We start from the raw sequence: 18,953 nt of genomic DNA on the forward strand, positions 1-18,953 counted from the left end.
CAGCGCAGAGACTGCGGTAGGCGGATCGCGGGGAGGCCACGTCCCCCCGGCCAGCCCCAGTGGTTGTGAGTAAACATGGCTGCTGCCGGGAGAAAGACGAGGCGAGCTGGGGTAGGAGAGACGCCGTCGTTACCGTCTTTGGGCCGGACGTCTCTCTTCCTTTTGTTCGTGGCCCTGCCGGTCCGGGGCCAAGGTGAGAACGGTGAGTAAAGGTCGTGTTCAGGCAGGAGGGCGGGAAACGCAGGCAGGAGGTCGCCTTCCAGTTGCCCAAAAGGGTGGCGGTGGTGGAGGGGAGAGGAGCCTCGGTTTCCTTCGCCTGGGGTCGCCTTTCCCCGAAGGCTTGGCTTGCTCCTTAACTCCCAAGGAGTGGCTTCTCTCGGCGGGTGCCCTTCCTTTTTTCGCTTCTTTTCCTTCCCTCTTTTTCGCCCTCCTGCCCCCGCGGGACTTGGTTCTGCCTGGCCCTCCTTCCTCCTTTTCCCTTGCTCGCTCTCTCCAGATGACCTCCACATTTTCCAGGACACTTTCACGCGGTTACTCAGGGGAGGTGTCAAAAATAATTGAATATAAAAATCAAAAATAAAACTCCAAAGGAAGCCGAGTTTTCATCACACAGTACAAACCTTGAAGAATGTGACCCTTCAATTAGACCTTTATAAGCCTAGGTCCCTGGAAAAGACCCTGATGTTGGGAAAGTGTGAGGGCAAGAGGAGAAGGGGACGACAGAGGACGAGATGGATGGACAGTGTCACCGAAGCAACCACCATGAATTTGGCCCAGCTCCGGGAGGCAGTGGAAGACAGGAGGGCCTGGTGTGCTCTGGTCCATGGGGTCATGAAGAGTCAGACACGATTTAATGACTAAACAACAACAACAAAGCCTAGGTTGAGTGTGGCTCTCTCCCAGACACCTGGTTGCTATGCTAGTCTGTGCTAGCATATCAGGTGAAAACAAAATAATTAAAAAAGACAGATGTTGTACCTATGAAAGACCTTTTTGGATAAGGCTGCTTCCTCAGATCAAGTTTGTGATGCCTAAACTCACTGTAAAATATTGCACTGGGCTCGATCATCCCACTTCAGCTTGAAAGGACTGTGGTTCTGAATGTCCTCTCTCACATTTAAAAGACAGCAAATAAGTCAAGTGACAACAACCCAGGTTCATTTTTCCTTTCCCCTTTTCAGTATCTGCCTCCTGACAAAGGCTCATTTGCCATTGACAGCAAGGGATAGATGTAATTTTGGTGTCAAGAGTTGGCTGTTCTCCTGGAGGGCACAAGTATGGAATCAAATCAACATATAGTTCTAACTCACTGAGCTGTTCCCTTACAAAGACTTCAATTGATTTGTCATTACTCCTCATGCTTCTTTTGAGAAGTTGTACACAGGCTTTCTTTTGGGAACATGTAAAATTACAGAAATTGAACTGTCCTGGTTTTGTTGTATGCTTGTTTTTGTGTGTGACATAGTGTCATTTACATAATATATCATTGTTACTTCTGAGAGCCTGACCTACCTTTTCATTCTTTCTCTTTAAACATGTTCGAGAAAGTCTTCTTTGTAGCTCTTAGTATCTCTCAATAGACTTAGCTTGTTCTATGCTTGATATTTCCTAATACTATCCCTAGACGTCTAGACTAATCAGGTATATTTAACTCTGATGAACCTTAGTTCCATTTCTTGTACTTGATTTTTAAAACACTTCTATTCATCCACAAACTTTCAGTGTGATTACAACATTGTTTTAATCTGTTCCATTTTTCACATTGACTATGATGTTGTTTTAGTAAATTTTTATTCAGGAACTCCTACCCTATCTTGAGCTACTTCCTTTATTCATTTACTTATCATGGGATCCTATCTGATTTTCTCTGAACATTAAATGTAGGTTATATCATTGCATCCATTCATTTTAGCATTTCAGAGATTGAACATTCTTGTGTTGAATGAGTCCTTTCCTTCACTGCAAGCAATTTGATTAATATGTCTGTGTTTTGAATTTTTGTTTTAAATTCTGCAGTCTAGAAAAAACATGTGGTTTTAAAACAAGGAACAGCTTGTGTAGCTGTTGCACTCATGTGCCATGAATCTATGAATGGCTTGATTGACTCAAAACATCTAACATCTACTTAAAAAATTATTACATGCTAGTTGGAAGCAAATGAGAGCTTCTCTGTTCACTACTCCCAGGTACTTTGAATGCTAAATCCCATAGTTTTCCAGGGTACTTTTGTTTCCTGCATTTGATTGCTGAGATTAATTGTTCATTTATGCTTATTCATTTTTGTTTTATCAAATGTCATTTTCCTGAATCATAATTTCAACTGAAGCTTACATTAAAGAAATATTAAAAACTTCATATTGCTAGTGTGATTAAACATTGCTTAGCCTGGCCAGACTCACAAGAGCCTATGCAGGGAGGATGATGTCATCAGCTGTGGCCATGCTACAGCCATTTTGAGGAGAATGAAAAACTTCCCAGAGGCCCCTCAGGTTTTGAGGGACTGGGACTGATGACAGTGATTTTCCATATTTAATTTGCCCTCCTTCTGTCTCCTGGCTCCCAAAGGCTGCCTTAGGATGAAGGGAGACCTTAGTGGTCCCCAAAACCTGAGAAGAGGCTTTAGGAAGTTTTGTATAGCAGTGAAATGGTTGTATAGTCTTTGTATAGCTGCATAATGCAGCTCCACCAACAGGATTTCAGCCAAAATATGATAAGAGTGGAGTGCACAATCATGCTGTGTTGTATCCTTCATTGCAAGAAGATTAGGTATGGCATTGCTATATTGGACTTTCTTGTTAAGGCTGTTGATTAGATTTAAGTAGGTTTGCTTGACTGTAGTCAAAGAAGGAAAATCAAAGTAAAGTTTGTTGCTTATATACTACCCCATAGCACTTAAAGCACTCTCTGGGTGGTGTACAGTTTAATTCAGCAGGCTACACATTGCCCGCCACCCAATGAGCTGAGTTCTAAATTTACTGACCTCAGTAGGATGGAAGGCTGAGTCAGCTTTGAACTGGCCACCTGAGCCTGTCAGTGTCAAACTCAGTTTGTGAGCAGAGTCTTGCCTGCAGTACTGCCATTTAACCACTGTGCCACAAGGCTCCTAAAGAAATCGGCATGTATGATTGTTGTCTTTGCAGAGTGAGCTACGAACATAGATCAGGAAAAACTGTTCCAAATACCTGAGTACATTTGGAAGAACAAGAGATGGGATAAAGTTTTGGCATGGTAGAAAAGGTGGGGAATAAAAAAAGGGATTTGGAACTGGAAGAGGAGGAAACTGGTGGAAGTTTGGAGACATGTAGGTAGAATTAAAAATAGTGGAGGAGGAGCAGGATAAGAAAAGCCGGGAAGATAAACTGCTCCAGACGGGAGGGGACAGAGGAAGAGAGATGGATGATGCTTTGAAGCAGGCTTGTCCAACCTGCGGCCTGAGGGCTGCATGCGGCCCAGGTCAGCTCGTAATGCGGCCCAGTGCAATTTTTTATTTTTAAAGAAATTCCAAAGTTTCAAGATACATTGCCGGTGTTTGCAGCCGGAATGTGGCCGGGGCATGTCACAACAGTAGAGGGGGAGAGAGGGAAGGAAGGAAGGAGGGGGAGGGGAGGGGAGAGGGGGGCTGTGTGACTGCATTGTGCCATCCCCGTCAATAGGTGGACCCTCTCCCGGCCCCATAAAGCTGCTGGAGTCGAAGCTGGCAGCCTCTGCTGTCTGCGATTGCAGCTGCCAGTAAGCGTGCTTGGAGCAGGGCTGCGGAGGACGGCCAGGGCTGCCCCCCCATGCGGCCCAAACCAAATGTGTGTGCGGGCCAAACCAAATTTTCATCTTACAATGTGGCCCAGGGAAGATGAAAGGTTGGACACCCCTGCTTTGGAGGATCAAGAAGCAGAGGCTTATCAAATAGATTTTGAGGTAGTTGAAGAAGCACTACCCTCAACCCTCCTGGAAGTGGGATTATCCAGTTATAGGTTACCCAGTAAGATGCAGAGAAACACCTCATCTGTAACCATCTCCACAAGCCTTCCAATTAGGGGGAGCAAGAAAGGTGGGGAAGGCAGTGAAGACTGTAGCAGAAGCCTCTAAAGGAGAAGAAAGCAAGAATGGGGCCCACACAGCCAGCTTCCACTCTTGTACATGCTGGAGCATAGCAGCTGAACATATGACCTTATGCTTAGGATGAAAAAAAACATACACATTCAGGAAAACAGCACACAAGTGAGACAAATGAACTTGTTGAAAAAGGGTTCATTAAATATGGGTGAAAGTGATTAATATTAACAGCTTCACTTGCATCACAAACCAGATGATTCCTAGTCAATCCAGCAAACCTAGGCTTAGCTTCCTCTTGACTCTGTGTTACATCACTTGCTCCATGTTACAGAAACCAGTCCAGACCTTAAGAGTGAGGTTACCTTTGCGGATTGGCACAAAGGGTGTCCCAGCAACGGTGGCTTGTAACCCTGCAAGGTTCACAGACTCACCTCAGATGGTCTTCGCTTGGTGGTTGAGTTCTCTTTGGTTCCCTCTTTGCCAGGTTTTATCTGGGGGAAACATTCTCAGGACTTCTCTTGCTTATTGGCCATCAGTCACCACAGCTCAGTGGAAATTCTTTACATATTGTGGCAAGGGACGTTATTGAAGCCTGTGTGCTGTTTTCCTGAGGCTGAAGCTCGCTTGAAAATCCTTCTAACCTCATGTACCATTTTTAGTTAATAGGTTTTATTTAGTAGTTCTTATAGTAGTACAGTATTCCACAGATTTTACTTTTTTGTTTGCGTGCAATTAGTCTTTTTAGACTCAAATTTTAAAACTGTTGCCCTAATAATCCATTTTTAATTTTTTGTTTAAATTCCCCTCCCCCTTTGTGGGTTGAGAAGCTGCATAAAATACTTGTGTAAGCTGTTTTGCCACACATTAGAATGTATTAAAAACACATTTTTGCAAGTCAAGGATAGATAAAAAGCAAGATCTCTTCATATGTTGTTTGTTTTATTACAAACATTGTACAAATATTGAAACAGAATTTAATTAATTTTCAGAATCTTGGAGTCATTTTAGATCACAGTGTGATGTGGCTGCAAAAAAGGCAAATGCTATTTTAGGCTGCATTAACAGAAGTATAGTCTTCAAATCCCGTGAGGTACTACTGTAGTTCCCTTCTGTTAAGCAGTGGTTAGGACTAATCTTGAATAGTGTTCAGTTTGGGGCACTGCACTGAACAAAGAATGCTGACAAACTGGAACACAGTCAGAGGAGGGCAACAAGAGTAGACCATTGGTCTAGATGGGCGGGGTATAAATCTAATAAAATAAATAAATGATCAGGGGACAGGAAACCAAACCTTATGAGGAAAGACTGAAAGAACTGGGCATGTGTAGCCTTGAGAAAAGAAGAGGGAAGGTATAATAGCATTTTTCAAATACTCAAAAGGCTGTAATACAGAGGAGGGGCAGGATCTGTTCTCGATCATTCCAGAGTGCAGGACACGCAACAATGGGCTCAAGTTACAGAAAAGCAGATTTCTGTTGAATATCAGGAAAAATTTCCTAACTGTTAGACCAGTACAGCAATGAAACCAATTACCTTGTGAGGTGCTGAATGCTCCAGCACTGGAGGCATTCAAGAGACCAGGCAGGCATCCTTTGATTTTTATTCCTGTACTGAGCAGGAGGTTTGACTCAGTTGCCTTAGAGGCTCCTTCCAACCTCATGATTTTGTGATTCTGTATTAAATTAAGTTAGGTACAAATCATGCAAAAAGATCTCAGTTTAAAATAATTACAATCAAACAGTAGCAAAGCACAACATGTTATTTAAATTCACAGTCTTTAGCTATCTGTCATTTGCTCAAATCTGTGTCCTTCTAATTTAGTTTTTAAAATACAGTTTAAATATCTGCAAAGCCAAAGTTTTAATTCAGCTTTTTAGATTGTTGACAGTAGAGTCTAACAAGTTGAGGCTAATATATTTGTCTCATGCAATTATTTCATAGGAATGTTCAGTGTAAGGTTGGAGCTACATCTTTACTGAATGCAGATTCTGTTGATTCCCAAGCGATATATAATATCTATTATTTTTAAATGGATAGCAATTTTGATTTGCTATGTACTGTGTTCTTTTTCACTTCATTTCTGAAATCTAGGAACCCTATGAGAATATTTGATTATAATTTGATATTATCCTGATTTTTAAATTGTCTCCTCCAGATACACGTGATGCAAGCTTGAATATGAATTCTATCAAATTAATGCCGACTGAAACTCACAGTATAGCACCTGTTATTGCAGCAGCCAGTCAAAACATTGTGAAGAGTACAACAAAAGAAACCATGTCTCCACCATCTGTGAAAACTGGCACCCCTGTAGCACCTGGGCCAACTATAGCAAAAGAGAAGCCATCCACATCACCTGTGCCACTTTCTGTGACTCCCAGTCCTAATACAGAAATGATTGTTGATATTTCAGAAGACACAAATATTAATAGAGATGACATTACAGACAAATATGAATTTGCTAGTTCGCTACCAACACCAGATGAACCTATAGATACTAGTTTTCCAGAGGATGATGACCAGTTTGATTCTCAAGGGGATGATCAAGATGACCAAAGCATTCCTGAATTTGCAGAAGATTTGACAAGTATGCACAGCTATGAAAACAGGAAATCATTTGCTGATGAGATGAAGGACTCTCAAGTCTCAGAACTGGAAGAAGATAGCCATTTCTTTTTTCATCTGGTTATTGTTGCCTTTTTGGTAGCTGTTGTTTACATCACATATCACAATAAAAGAAAGGTAGGCTGAACTTAACAATTCAGAGCATATTAAACTCTGAATATTTTTCTTGGAATTCTTTAGAGCCATGTTCAGTAATAAATACCTTTACTGAGATTGCAAATTGGCATGTTCAAATTATATCTCTTTTACATTATTGATTCTTGGATTAAGGCTAAGCATAGTTGAATTAGGTTATGAAATGCAGCACTGCAAAAATTAGAAAACATCAAGTTTGACTTCAACATTTATTAGTAAGATGATTTATTTGCTAATCTACTTCAAATCAATTCTGTATTGCAAGGCACTTTGGATATTTTCACAAAATTAGTTAAGCAAAGTTGCCTGTTTAGGAACCAGAGAAGAATGACATATTACTGGATAAACAGCTCTTATGAGTATATTAGTGTCTTATGAGTAGCTCCACTCTATAAGTCAAAATCGTTTCATAACTCCTTAAACATTGTATTGAAGAATCTAAATAATACCTGCTTTTTCTTAAAAAGCAGTTAAAGTGCTGTTACATTCCTTTTATTTCTTCACTTATTTTCTGTACATCTGTAATTGAATATGATGCATTGAGCATTGTGCTGTATTCTAGTGTATTCTAGGTTTATCTTTCAGCCCCAAGAGTCCTGGGCAAGTTATTTTATTCCATTCATCCAGTTTTAACACTCTGAAATCTTGTTGCTTAGTGTAGTAAGTTGCAGCTGGAGTAGGTGCATTGAATCAATAGAACTTACAGAGGAGTTGAATCATCAAACCCTTACTGATTCAGTAGGCCTACTCTAGTTGTAACTTACTGTTAGAGATGGGCACAACTTAAGTTGTGCCGCATTGTACAAAGACTTCAGCGCAGCACCATAGGTGCCACATGGGCCATTCTCCCACTTCCTGGGCCATCTATCTCACACCATTGAAGTTCCATCTCTGGTGGCACTCCAGTCTGGGCAGGAACTTCAACTGCCCTGTGGCAAACCCAGACCTACTGGGATCTGCCACAGTTAACTAAGCTGCCACCAACCATTCCCTATAAGAAGTCACACAGACCAGGGATGGATTTTCAACAAATAAAAGAATAAGGTTTATTTAAATACAACACACAGGGAAAATAAAATGATCAGGTGAATAAGATATAGTAACGTGGCTTAGTCACATTCATACATGCACACAGTTTGGTTCACACAGAACACTTAACTTGAAGCACAGACCCTGAACCTATCAGTTCTGGCTAACCAACAGCCACCTGAACCTATCAGGTTGGTACTGACTGACACACAGTAGTACCCTGTCTGACACACAGACTCCCACACCAGCTTCTTCTTCCCAGCTGCTGCTTCGTCTCCTTCTCCTTCACACACGCTTCACATATATATATACAGTACAGCCCCTCCTCCTGATGTCCCGCCTTCCACTCCCCATAGGATGGAACTTTCCCTCCAAACCCATGACAGACAGGTAACATCAGTGCTGTATGTAACACCTCCTCCAGCAGCCAACCATTGGCTGTGTTGGGAGAATCCCCATCCTGCCTCTCGTCCGAGTGGTCAGCTGCTCGAGGAGGCAAGGAAGGGCAGCCTGAGCTGCTACCCAGACGGGAGCGCCGCTAGAGAAGGAGGACCTCAGCAGCATGTGACAGATGGTGAGTGGGTCAGCCAGCCCAGGAGGCCTGGGAAGAATACACACAGCACCTGTGGTGCTGCACTGACAGCTTCATGTCATGCAGCATGACTTAAGTTGTGGCTATCTCTACTTACTGTGCTAAGCAAGAAGATATCTATCTGTTTTAGTACAATCACCTATTTATACCAAAGAGGCAATGTCATTACTCATTATTTTCACTATGGAGCCACCTGAATAAGATTAGGACATTGCTTTTTAAATAGAAAACAGTGCTTTTTAAAAAAAAGCAGAGATGGTGATGTACCAGGAGTAAAAATTGATTAAGTACTGATTTTGAAACATTTTCTTCTACAACTGAAGATTTGTTGGTAGATGGAATGATTGACATGGACTTACATAGTCTTACACAGCCAAGTGGTGGTGCTGCTGGTTAAAACCGCAGAAGCCTCTGTGCTGCAAGGTCAGAAGACCTGCAGTCGTAAGATCGAATCTATGTGATGGAGTGAGCCCCCGTCGCTTGTCCCAGCTCCTGCCAACCTAGCAGTTCGAAAGCATGCAAAAATGCAAAATGAGAGTAGATAAATAGGTACCACCATGGTGGGAAGGTAACAGCATTCTGTGTCTAGCCACGCTGGCCATGTGACCACGGAAGATTGTCTTCAGACAAACGCTAGCTCTATGGGTTGGAAAATGAGATGAGCACCACCCCCTAGAGTTAGATACGACTGGACAAATTGTCAAGGGGAACCTTTACCTTTACTTTTACATAGCCTAAAATGTTAACAAACACTTTTAAGTGTACTTTAGTTTGCTTAATATTTATCACTTTCTGGGATAAGCTAACCTAAGGAAAATATTGACATTCATGTGTTTGAAACTGTGGTAACTTTTGAATATGTCCAGTCAGCTCCTGTTATGAATATTCTACTGCAATTTGCCCATCTTTCTATGAGAGGTGTGCATCATAGCTTAACCCAGCCCACAGCTCTTGTTAGATAGAGATGATGGTGTATCACTTGTAAAATTAGATTGTGCTGTAGTTTGAATCTTGCTGGAGTAGCAGGTTCTTCTCTGATATGGGAGCATGGATCAAGGGCTAAAACCATTCTGGTGGGTGGTGCTGTAGTGCCAGTGCAGTGCTGCTTCCTTCCCTTCTCCTCACTTCCAAAGTCCTTGGAGCTTTCTGAAAACATTCCAAAGGGTGGGTTTTTTTTTTTTTTTGCAAGTTTTGATAGTGAAAGGGAAGGATTGTAGTGAGAAACAAACATTTCTGCTTTCTACTTCTGGATTCAGCTGTTCAGCAGAAATCTGTCTGTCTATCTATCTATCTATCTATCTATCTATCTATCTATCTATCTATCTATCTATCTATCTATCTATCTATCTATCTATCTATCTATCTATCTATCTATCTAATCTAATCTAATCTAATCTAATCTAATCTAATCTAATCTAATCTAATCTAATCTAATCTATCTATAGGATCCTGTATTTGGTTTGTCTCAGTTGTATCCATAATGACAAGTGTTTTAGTTTTTTCCATTGAAGCATGCAGCCATTCATATCTGCAGAAATACATAAATGCTGTCAATGGTAATGATAAGCAGTTTGCTAGTTATAATTGTAAATAAAAACAGCACAATTTAGAGAACTAAATAGTTATGATGGCTTGCAAAGATTGATCAGAAAATTAATACAGTTATTTACTGTAACTATATATTCAGCCCCACTGATACCTGTTTGTAACTAGCTACCTGTTCTTTTCTTTCCAGATCATTTTGCTAGTTCAGAGCAGAAGATGGCGAGATGGGCTTTGTTCCAGAACAGTTGGATATCATCGTTTAGATCAAAATGTTAATGAAGCTATGCCTTCATTAAAAATTACCAATGATTACATTTTTTAAATGTGTTGTGATCCCAGTTTACTGAACTTGTGGTTTACTCTGCCTTGTTTTTTATATAATGTGCAGGCATTTGCTCTAAGCCATGGGCATATGCACATTCTTCTTGCCTTGCAGGTTTTAGCCTTAAAATGAGGGCATGAAAGATTAATATTGACTTATGGTGACAGCCATACCCCAGCTTCACTGCACATAGTGGCATTTTTACTCACTTTATCTTCTGGCTGAAACAGTAGTCCTAGTTTAGAACATAGCCTCATAATGCTCATTACTCAACATCTTAGTGATAAATATCACCAATGAATCATACTAAAACAGTGGTTTCCAACCTTGGGTATCCCAAGTGTTCTTGGAGTGCAATTCCCACAAGTCTTCACCACTAGCTGTGCTTATAGGGGTTTCTCGGAGTTGCAGTCCAAGAACACCAGGGTTTCCTAATGTTGGAAACCACTGTACTGAAAGAAACTTCTGGTAATTCCCTATTTCAATCATGTATCCTATTTGTTTCATAAATACAAAGGTGGAATAAAATTAGGTTCCTTCTAGACACATTACTTGTATATCTAATCATTTTTGTATTTTTTTTCTGTTGCATTTGCATAGAGAAACATTTTAAGAAATATTTTTTATGTATTATTGATGAGTTTGGCTTGCATGATTCATGAATACGTGCTGGTGATACTGAGCCAAACATTTCTCCATTGTGTTTTTTTTGGGGCGGGGGGGATATTTGCTTTTAAAAAACAAGAATTAAAATAAAATGTTTTCAGGCTAGACACTCAATTGCACAAAAAGACCAGTAAAACATTCTCATCTGTGCTGCTTTGATATTTTAAGTAGGGCTTGCCAAGGTATTATTTGCAATTTTGTTATTACAAACATGGAAAGGATGCAGATTTTAGAGACATTTGGATCCAGGAGTGTGGGTTCTCCAATGGGAAAGATGCTTGCTTGTAGAATGGACTCCCTTCCCCATAATGCACCCCCTCCAATTACTCTGGAGGCTTGGCACAGCAGGAAAAAGGTAGTTTGCTTGCCTAGTATTGGTTGTTGGCCTGAGTTAATGACAGTATTGGTCACACTTAGCTGCAATTATAAGAATGACATCCTGAGGTGGCCCTTATTCAGAAAACATGGCACCATTTTGTTTCATTTTGAAGAAGAAAAAATCAGCAGGTTGTATTTTTAAAAACTGTACATTTTGTTATTTATCTTCATTTCCACAAATTGTAACGTATATAAATCAGTGGTTTTACTTGAATGTACATCCTGTTGTTGAGTGTTGTTTTTCTCTGGGTGGAGGAACATGTAAATAATGAAGTGTAGCTAATGAATTTATTTTTAAGTATTGAAATATTCTGAAAAACTCCCAAACCTCTAACATGAGAAGAGTTGTGGTGGGCATGATCCTATTTTAATAGATAGATCAACTGAGCTGCTATATTCCTTCATTTTGTACTCCTAAACATAAGAAAGTGCAGCACAAACAATAAACTCCAGGACTGTTTTCTGCAGTGGTTTTTATCATATTTGATCTTGTACCACTTTTAATAAGACTTTTGAAATAAACTCCCAACAATATAATTCTTTAGTAGCTTGCTTTGTATATTTCTGTATAAAAGAGTTCTCTCTTGGTGAAGGCAGCTTGAAATACTGAAAACAATTCTGAATGAATAATTGCTTTACCTTGTGCAGGTAGTGCAAAAAAAAATCAGTTTACTTACTCTTTTTAAGTTTAAAAAGTGTTCAGATTTGACAACAAAGTTTAGTTAAGTCCCCAATTTGATTATTCAAAAGGCAGTGCAGTTTGGCTTGCACTGATTTGCAGCCCCTACCCAACATGATTTAGATTTGAATCTTGCTTTTGAAATTCAGAACTTGACAGAAGCTTGTCACATTCACTCTGATTAGAAACAATAAAATAGTTATAACTTTTTGTCAATGATTTAACACAATGGCCTGAAATTTGTTGCCCTCTATGTAGGGATGAACACTGTCAGACTTCAAAGTGATTGCTACAATATATATTTTACATACAAGAGTAGCCTTTGCTTTTTCAGAGTTTTGAAGTACAGTGGTGCCTTGAGTTACGAACTTAATTGTTTCCGGAAGATGGTTGTAACTTAAGTTGGTTGTAACGCAAAGCACCATTTCCCATAGGAATGCATTGAAATGTGATTACTCCATTCCGGATTGAAACACACACACACACACACACACACACACACACACACACACACACACACACACACACACACACACACACACACACACACACACACACACACACACACACACACACACACACACACACACACACACACACACACACACACACACACACACACACACACCCAATCAGTAACACAATTAATCCGTTTGGGCCAGAAAAACACACACCAAAAAACAATAAACCACTACAAGACCCATCGGAAGCGTGTTTAATCCATTTGGGCTGGAAAAAAAACCACATACCAAAACACAAAAAAAACCCTGCAAGACCCATCAGAATGCAATTAATCCGGTTGGGCCGGGGGAAAAACACATACCAAAAAACCACTGCAAGACCAATCAGAAGTGCGATTAATCCATTCAGGCAGGGAAAAAAAACACATACCAAAACACAAAAAAACCTGCAAGACCCATCGGAAGCACGATTAATCAGTTCGGGCCGAACCCCCCCCACACACAGAAAAGCAAAAAAACAAAACAAAACAAAAACACTGCAGGACCCATCAGAATACAGCACAGAAATACCCCCCATCCCAAACCCACGCTGCAAAACCCTGTACTCACTCAGAACAGGCATTTTAAAAAGTAGAAAGCAGCACCAGGCAGTCCGAAACCACCTCCAAACGCGCGCACTCTAACTGCTGGGGTGAAAGAGCTACAAAGAAGCAGCCTCTTCACCGACCAACGGTTAGCAATTTAAATTCCCCGCCTTTCCCCCTGCCTTTTTTCCGGTTGTAACTTAAAGCTCCAGACACAAGTCAAAGCAAAATGTGGCCGGCGCTCGTTGTAACTCAAATTGGTTGCAAGTCAGGATGGTCGTATGTCAAGGCACCACTGTAGAGATTTGCTTATCCCCTTGAGGTTTGGGGAAAGACATATTACATGGAAATGCCCTTGGGGGGGGGGGGAAGGAAAATTTCCTGATTTCAGAATTCAAGTTATATTTTTAAGTTAAGTGATAGGAATGTGGCCTCTCCAGATAATCTGTGGCTCCTGTACTCCCATGCCAATTTTAGGGCTGATAGAAGTTATAGTTTAAGGGGCAGAGTGGCACATGATTCCCACCCCAAGCTAGGAAAAGAGAGACTTTTCTCCGTTTACACCAAAACCATAGTATCTGCAGTGCAAAGCTGGTAGGAGGGATGGATATAGCCATTTGTTAGCAGTGGGTAGAGTTTGGTATCTAGCTTTCGGGTGTTTTGAACATTGAACTTAATAAAAACCAAGCTTGTGTAAATAGGGCCAGATTTGGTCTCAGTAAGAGGCAGGATAATGAAGAAAGGGATGTCTATAATTAACAGACTTGAGACAGAACAATTTTTTTAAAAAATGCAAAAGAATAAAGATTGCTTTATTAGAAATGACTTAACAAAAGACTGTATTGTGGAAAAGTTAAGTAATGGATTGGTAACAGTAGGAAGAGGAACATAAAAGCCGAGTATGACCTCCATTGACATAACAAAAAAGTTTTTAACAGCCTGTTTCTAGAAGAAAGAACCAACAGACTGTTAAACACTGAAACAATCTGAGGCAGATTGTTTCAGTATCTGATCCCTGAAAAATTATGACAACAGCCCTTCCATTAGTTATGAATTAGGTTAGAACAATTGGTTGTCAAATTAGAATAGGAGATAAATAAATTATTGGGAGTAACAGTCACGTGACATGGACAAATCCACATGCCGCAACGAGCAGCATATATTTGTGTGAAGCCAAGCACAAGTATTGGTCTGCATGGTTCTTGTCCTAATAAGCTGAAGATTGAACCCACAGTATTAGATTTGCTTGTGGATTCTGTCCCTGATTTAAGGGAGAGGAAGCAAACTAGCGCAGTAGTTGCACCCAGGTTCACACAAAACAATGAGCAAATCATTCAATCCCAGGCAAAATTCTGGAACAGATGGTAAAGTGGCCATTGTGCAAGCACCTAGAAAGCAAGGCAGTAATAACTAGAAGCCAACACAGATTTGTTAAGAACAAATCCTGCCAAGCTAATTTGATTTTATATTTTGATCAAGTCACCTCTCTGATAGACAGAGGGAATGCTGTAGACGTAGTATATCTTGACTTCAGCAAAGATTTTGACAAAGTGTCCCATGATATCCTGATTAGCAAGGTAACTAGGTGTGGTCTGGATAGATCAAGTTTCAGGTGGATACACAATTGGCTAGAGAATCATACTCAGAGGGTGATGATTAATGGGTCCTTTTCTAACTGGGAGGACGTAACTAGTGGGGTACCCTAAGGCTCAGTCCTGAGCCCGGGGCTCTTCAATATTGTTATTAATGGATGAGGGAGTACAGAGAATGCTTGTCAAATTTGCAGATGATACAAAATTAGGCGGAATAGCTAATAGCCTAGAAGACAGAAACAAATTTCAAAATGACCTTGATAGGATGGAGCACTGGGCTGAAAGCAACAGAATGAAAGTCAACAGGGATAAGTGCAAAGTACTGCACCTCGGAAAAAGAAACCAATTGCACAGTTACAAGACGGGGGAAACCTGGCTCAGCAAAACTATGAGCGAGAAGAATCTTGGAATTATCGTAGATCACAAGCTAAATATGAGCCAACAGTGTGATGTTAACAAACTGGAAGAAGCTCAGAAGAGGGTGACAAGGATGATCAGGGGGCTGGAAACCAAGCCTTATGAGGAAAGGCTGAAAGAACTGGGTGTGTTTAGCCTTGAGAAAAGAAGACTGAGGGATGATATGATAACACTTTTTAAATATTTGAAAGGCTGTCATACAGAGGAGAGGCAAGATATGTTCTCGATCATCCCGGAGTGCAGGACACACAACAATGGGCTCAAGTTAAAGGAAGCCAGATTTTGGTTGAATATCAGGAAAAACCTCCTAACTGTTAGAGCAGTAGGACAGTGAAACCAGTTACCTCGGGAGTTGGTGAGTGCTCCAACACTGGAGGCATTCAAGAAAAATCACCTGGCAGACATGCTTTGAATGTGTTTCTGCATTGAGCAGGGGGTTGGACTTGATGGCCTTGTAGGCCCCTTCCAACTTCACTTTTCTATGATTCTATGAACAAATCTCGAGGCAAACTTGCTGGCCGTGTGGGTGCATGCTGAGTGCATTATGGGCCTGGCTCTTCCTCCACTGTGCATGAATAGTAGTAATAAAAACGCTGCCCACCAGTACTGTCTCAGTTCATGGAATGTAAGTGTTAAGAAAATAATTCCATTTTGGTTCTCACTAGGCAAGACACTGATTCTATAACCAGAAGCAGTGTAGATACAAGACAAAGAGCCTTGATTCATTCAACATTTCACATAGACTTTGCTTTCAGTTTGTAACCGTTCAGTTGGGAGGTATCATATCATGACTTTGTTTGCATTGCACATTTGATGTCGAGCACAGGCACGTAGCACTGAAAAATGTGTGGTTTGAGAGAGAATCATTGTAAGAGGAGGAAATAGGTATTGATTTTAACCGGTGAGCTCAGCTGACATTCATTTATGCTTTTTCTAGAAGGATGTTGTCTGGGTTCTGTGAATATGCAGCAGGGGGCGCTATGATTACATCTTACATAGAAATTCTAAAAACCTGAACCAGAGAAAATGTTTCAAAAATACCTCCTGTTTTTGATGATTCAGAGGTCTACTAAAGATATTAACTCGCCTTTGTTTTTGAGTTTTCGAGCAAACAATGTAGCCCTTTACACAAAAGCTGACACTGGAATGTGTTCTATATGTGATAACATAAAACACATCCTTTTGTTCTAGGCTGTTTGCCTGCCTAAGGAGGAACAATTCTGCCACACCTGAACATCTGTTATAATTGACATTGATTGCTGTTGTCACTACTTCTTCCGTGGTTTGTTGAATGCAAGATTTGTGTCTGTCAGTGCCAAGATCAATTGGCTCCAGTTAGCTAAGATGTACAGTAGCATGTTCAAGAGTAAATCAGAGTTTTGATTTGTTTTTTATCCCCACTCTGTACAAAATACTGCACACCTCTCTTGCCTTGTTTTCATAATGCATATTGCAGTATATTCTGTGCAGACAGGATTATCCCTGAAGAGCCTTTGTAGGCTGAAGCCAAAGCAGAGAGCAGTGGCGTTGTTCCAGTTGAAGATGAGTAACAAGAGATTTAATGCTACTGTTTAATTTAGGATTGAGCCAAACAAAGGGCACTTTTTGTCACCCTTTTTTGGAGGTACTGAAAAGTACTCTTGGCACTCCCTTTGATGATTTTTCAGGCATCATATCAAAAATGAGTGAAAGTGTTGCTTAAGAGAATAAGGTGAATTCATCCAGAAACAGGCTACTTTTGCCCTCGTTGTTTTCAGAATTAAGCCTTCTTCAGTTCTTTACTGTTGTGACTTTCTATCTGCCATGACTGATCTGTCCAGCAACATCTGTGGTACCAAAGCAGCTGAGAGTGGGGAACAGTGAGAACAAACTAGCTCAAAAAGAGAGTAGAGCTTTTCAGAAGTACACTGTCCACACATTAAACATAGTTGTGGCGATCCCCTCTGAAGCCCCTATTCCCTCAGATTTCACGAGGTTCTTGCCCTCTTCTTTCTTCGCTGCCACCAGGTATTGCTGTCTCAATATCATTCAATCAAGGAGACATGTGTGCTTTTAAAACTTAAATGATTTATTATATGAGGGAAGCTAACATATGATTAGTAGTCAATAAGTAAATTACAGGTTGCTAATCACTTGTATCTAGGTCAATTCTACTTTAACTTTAAAACTCTATCAACTCTCTGTTCCATTCAGCGTTCTTACAGATCTCTAACTCACTCTAAGTTCACTTTTAAGTTTCACACGGTCTCTCACGCACAGAATCTCTCACACAGGCTCCATACACCAGCCTTTATATCCAGCCCCCTCCTCCTCTTGGCTCCGCCTTCCATCCTCTCATTGGCTCCTACTCCACTGTTCAGCTGTGACGGACAGGTGAGGGCAGGGCTGTTCGCTACAGCACTGGTTCTTAACCTTTGTTACTCTGATGTTTTTGGACTGCAACTCCCAGAAGCCTTCACCATCAGCTCTGCTGGCTGGGGTTTCTGGGAGTTGCAGTTCAAAAGCATCCGAGTAACAAAGGTTAAGAACCACTGCGCTACAGTAGTAAATACAAAGTATTGTCTGAACTTGGGCTCCAGGTCTTTCTTTAATGTATGGAGTTCTAATTAGGAAACAGAGGCTCCTACCTCTCTCCTAATGAATGGGTTCTCTGTATGTGCACATTGTAACGTAGGGGTACTTAACTTGTGGTTCACCGGGCTTTTAGATTATGACTTCCATGATCCTGAGCATTGGTTACACTGAGAGCTGCAGTCAACCACAACCACAAGCTGCCCCCATTCCTAATTTAGAGACTGGTAAAATTTATTTGCAACCTTAAATGGGTGGCTTACTTTCATTTTTATTGTTGTACTACACTTTTTATCAGGAAGTCTGCTGTTCCCCAAGCCTGTCTGAGCTGAATATAAACTGAATTTATATTAACTGTGGAATGAACATGGTTTCATTCACTGTTATATAAAATTATCTCTCACTAGTCTTTATTATCTCATATGATTAGTAGATGATTCAATGTTTTTTTTGTTACTAGATTGCAGTAAGATGGATATTGTACAGTGATAGCAAACATTTCCAGAGCAATGCATAAATAATTGCCAGGTCCTGCAGCAAATATGGATTTAAGGAGACTTTGCTAAAATGACTGTGGTTAATTAATTTGTTCATCTACTGCCCAATCAATTAATTTGTACTGCTTTATTGAACGGATGCTTTAAAATGGTTTATTTTGTGTTTGAAAAGTGTTTGCCTAGCTTGCAGAGGATCTTCTCTATGGCATAGCAGTGCAGTTACTGTAAATCCCTCTTGATGAAAGTCAGGTGAAGAGAAATAGGATCAAGGCACATGCATGGCCTGAAAAACACAAAGTAAGCAATCCCTCAGTGATATCTACTATTGTCAACTTGTGGAGGGGCAAAAATGTGTCAGATTCTGCTGCCGGATCCAGTAGAAAACAAACAAGACAGGACTGCAACAGAGGCTGAACCTCCAAGCGCAACTGCTTTTGCTTCTCTTCATCCAGGGTGTGCGGTGCCATCAACTGATCTGCCTCACTCTGAGAATCACTGTTTTGGATTTAAACACAAACAATCAGAATAGCATGGACTTGTGCATGCCTCCCAACAGGTACTGTTCTCTTTGACTCCACATGGTTATTTTCCAAAAAGGGGGACCTCCTGGCCCATTGGCTGCACTGAGAGGGCAAGGGTGCCAGCCAGAAAGCGGTACAGTACTGGGCTTTTGACTTCAGTAGTGTATCAGGTGACACATGGGTCTATAGAGTAGAGTTGGGCAAATACAGCAGTTTCATTTCCACTAGTATTTGAGTTTTTCAGTCAGATAGTTTCCAACCTGAATAGGTTTGCTGCATCAGAAACACC

At 40.8% G+C, this 18,953-nt stretch overlaps 1 protein-coding gene across 1 annotated transcript; it reads left to right on the top strand.

Annotated features, from left to right (window-relative positions):
- Positions 1–11,879, top strand: C2H5orf15 (chromosome 2 C5orf15 homolog). Its single transcript, XM_020794471.3, has 3 exons — positions 1–202; positions 6,206–6,792; positions 10,167–11,879. Exons 1-3 carry the CDS (start codon positions 76–78, stop codon positions 10,296–10,298), a joined length of 846 nt encoding a protein of 281 aa, XP_020650130.3. The 5' UTR covers positions 1–75; the 3' UTR covers positions 10,299–11,879.
- Positions 11,880–18,953: the final 7,074 nt, after the last annotated feature.

Source organism: Pogona vitticeps, chromosome 2 (genome assembly GCF_051106095.1).
Source record: "Pogona vitticeps strain Pit_001003342236 chromosome 2, PviZW2.1, whole genome shotgun sequence".
NCBI classification, from domain to species: Eukaryota; Metazoa; Chordata; class Lepidosauria; order Squamata; family Agamidae; genus Pogona; species Pogona vitticeps.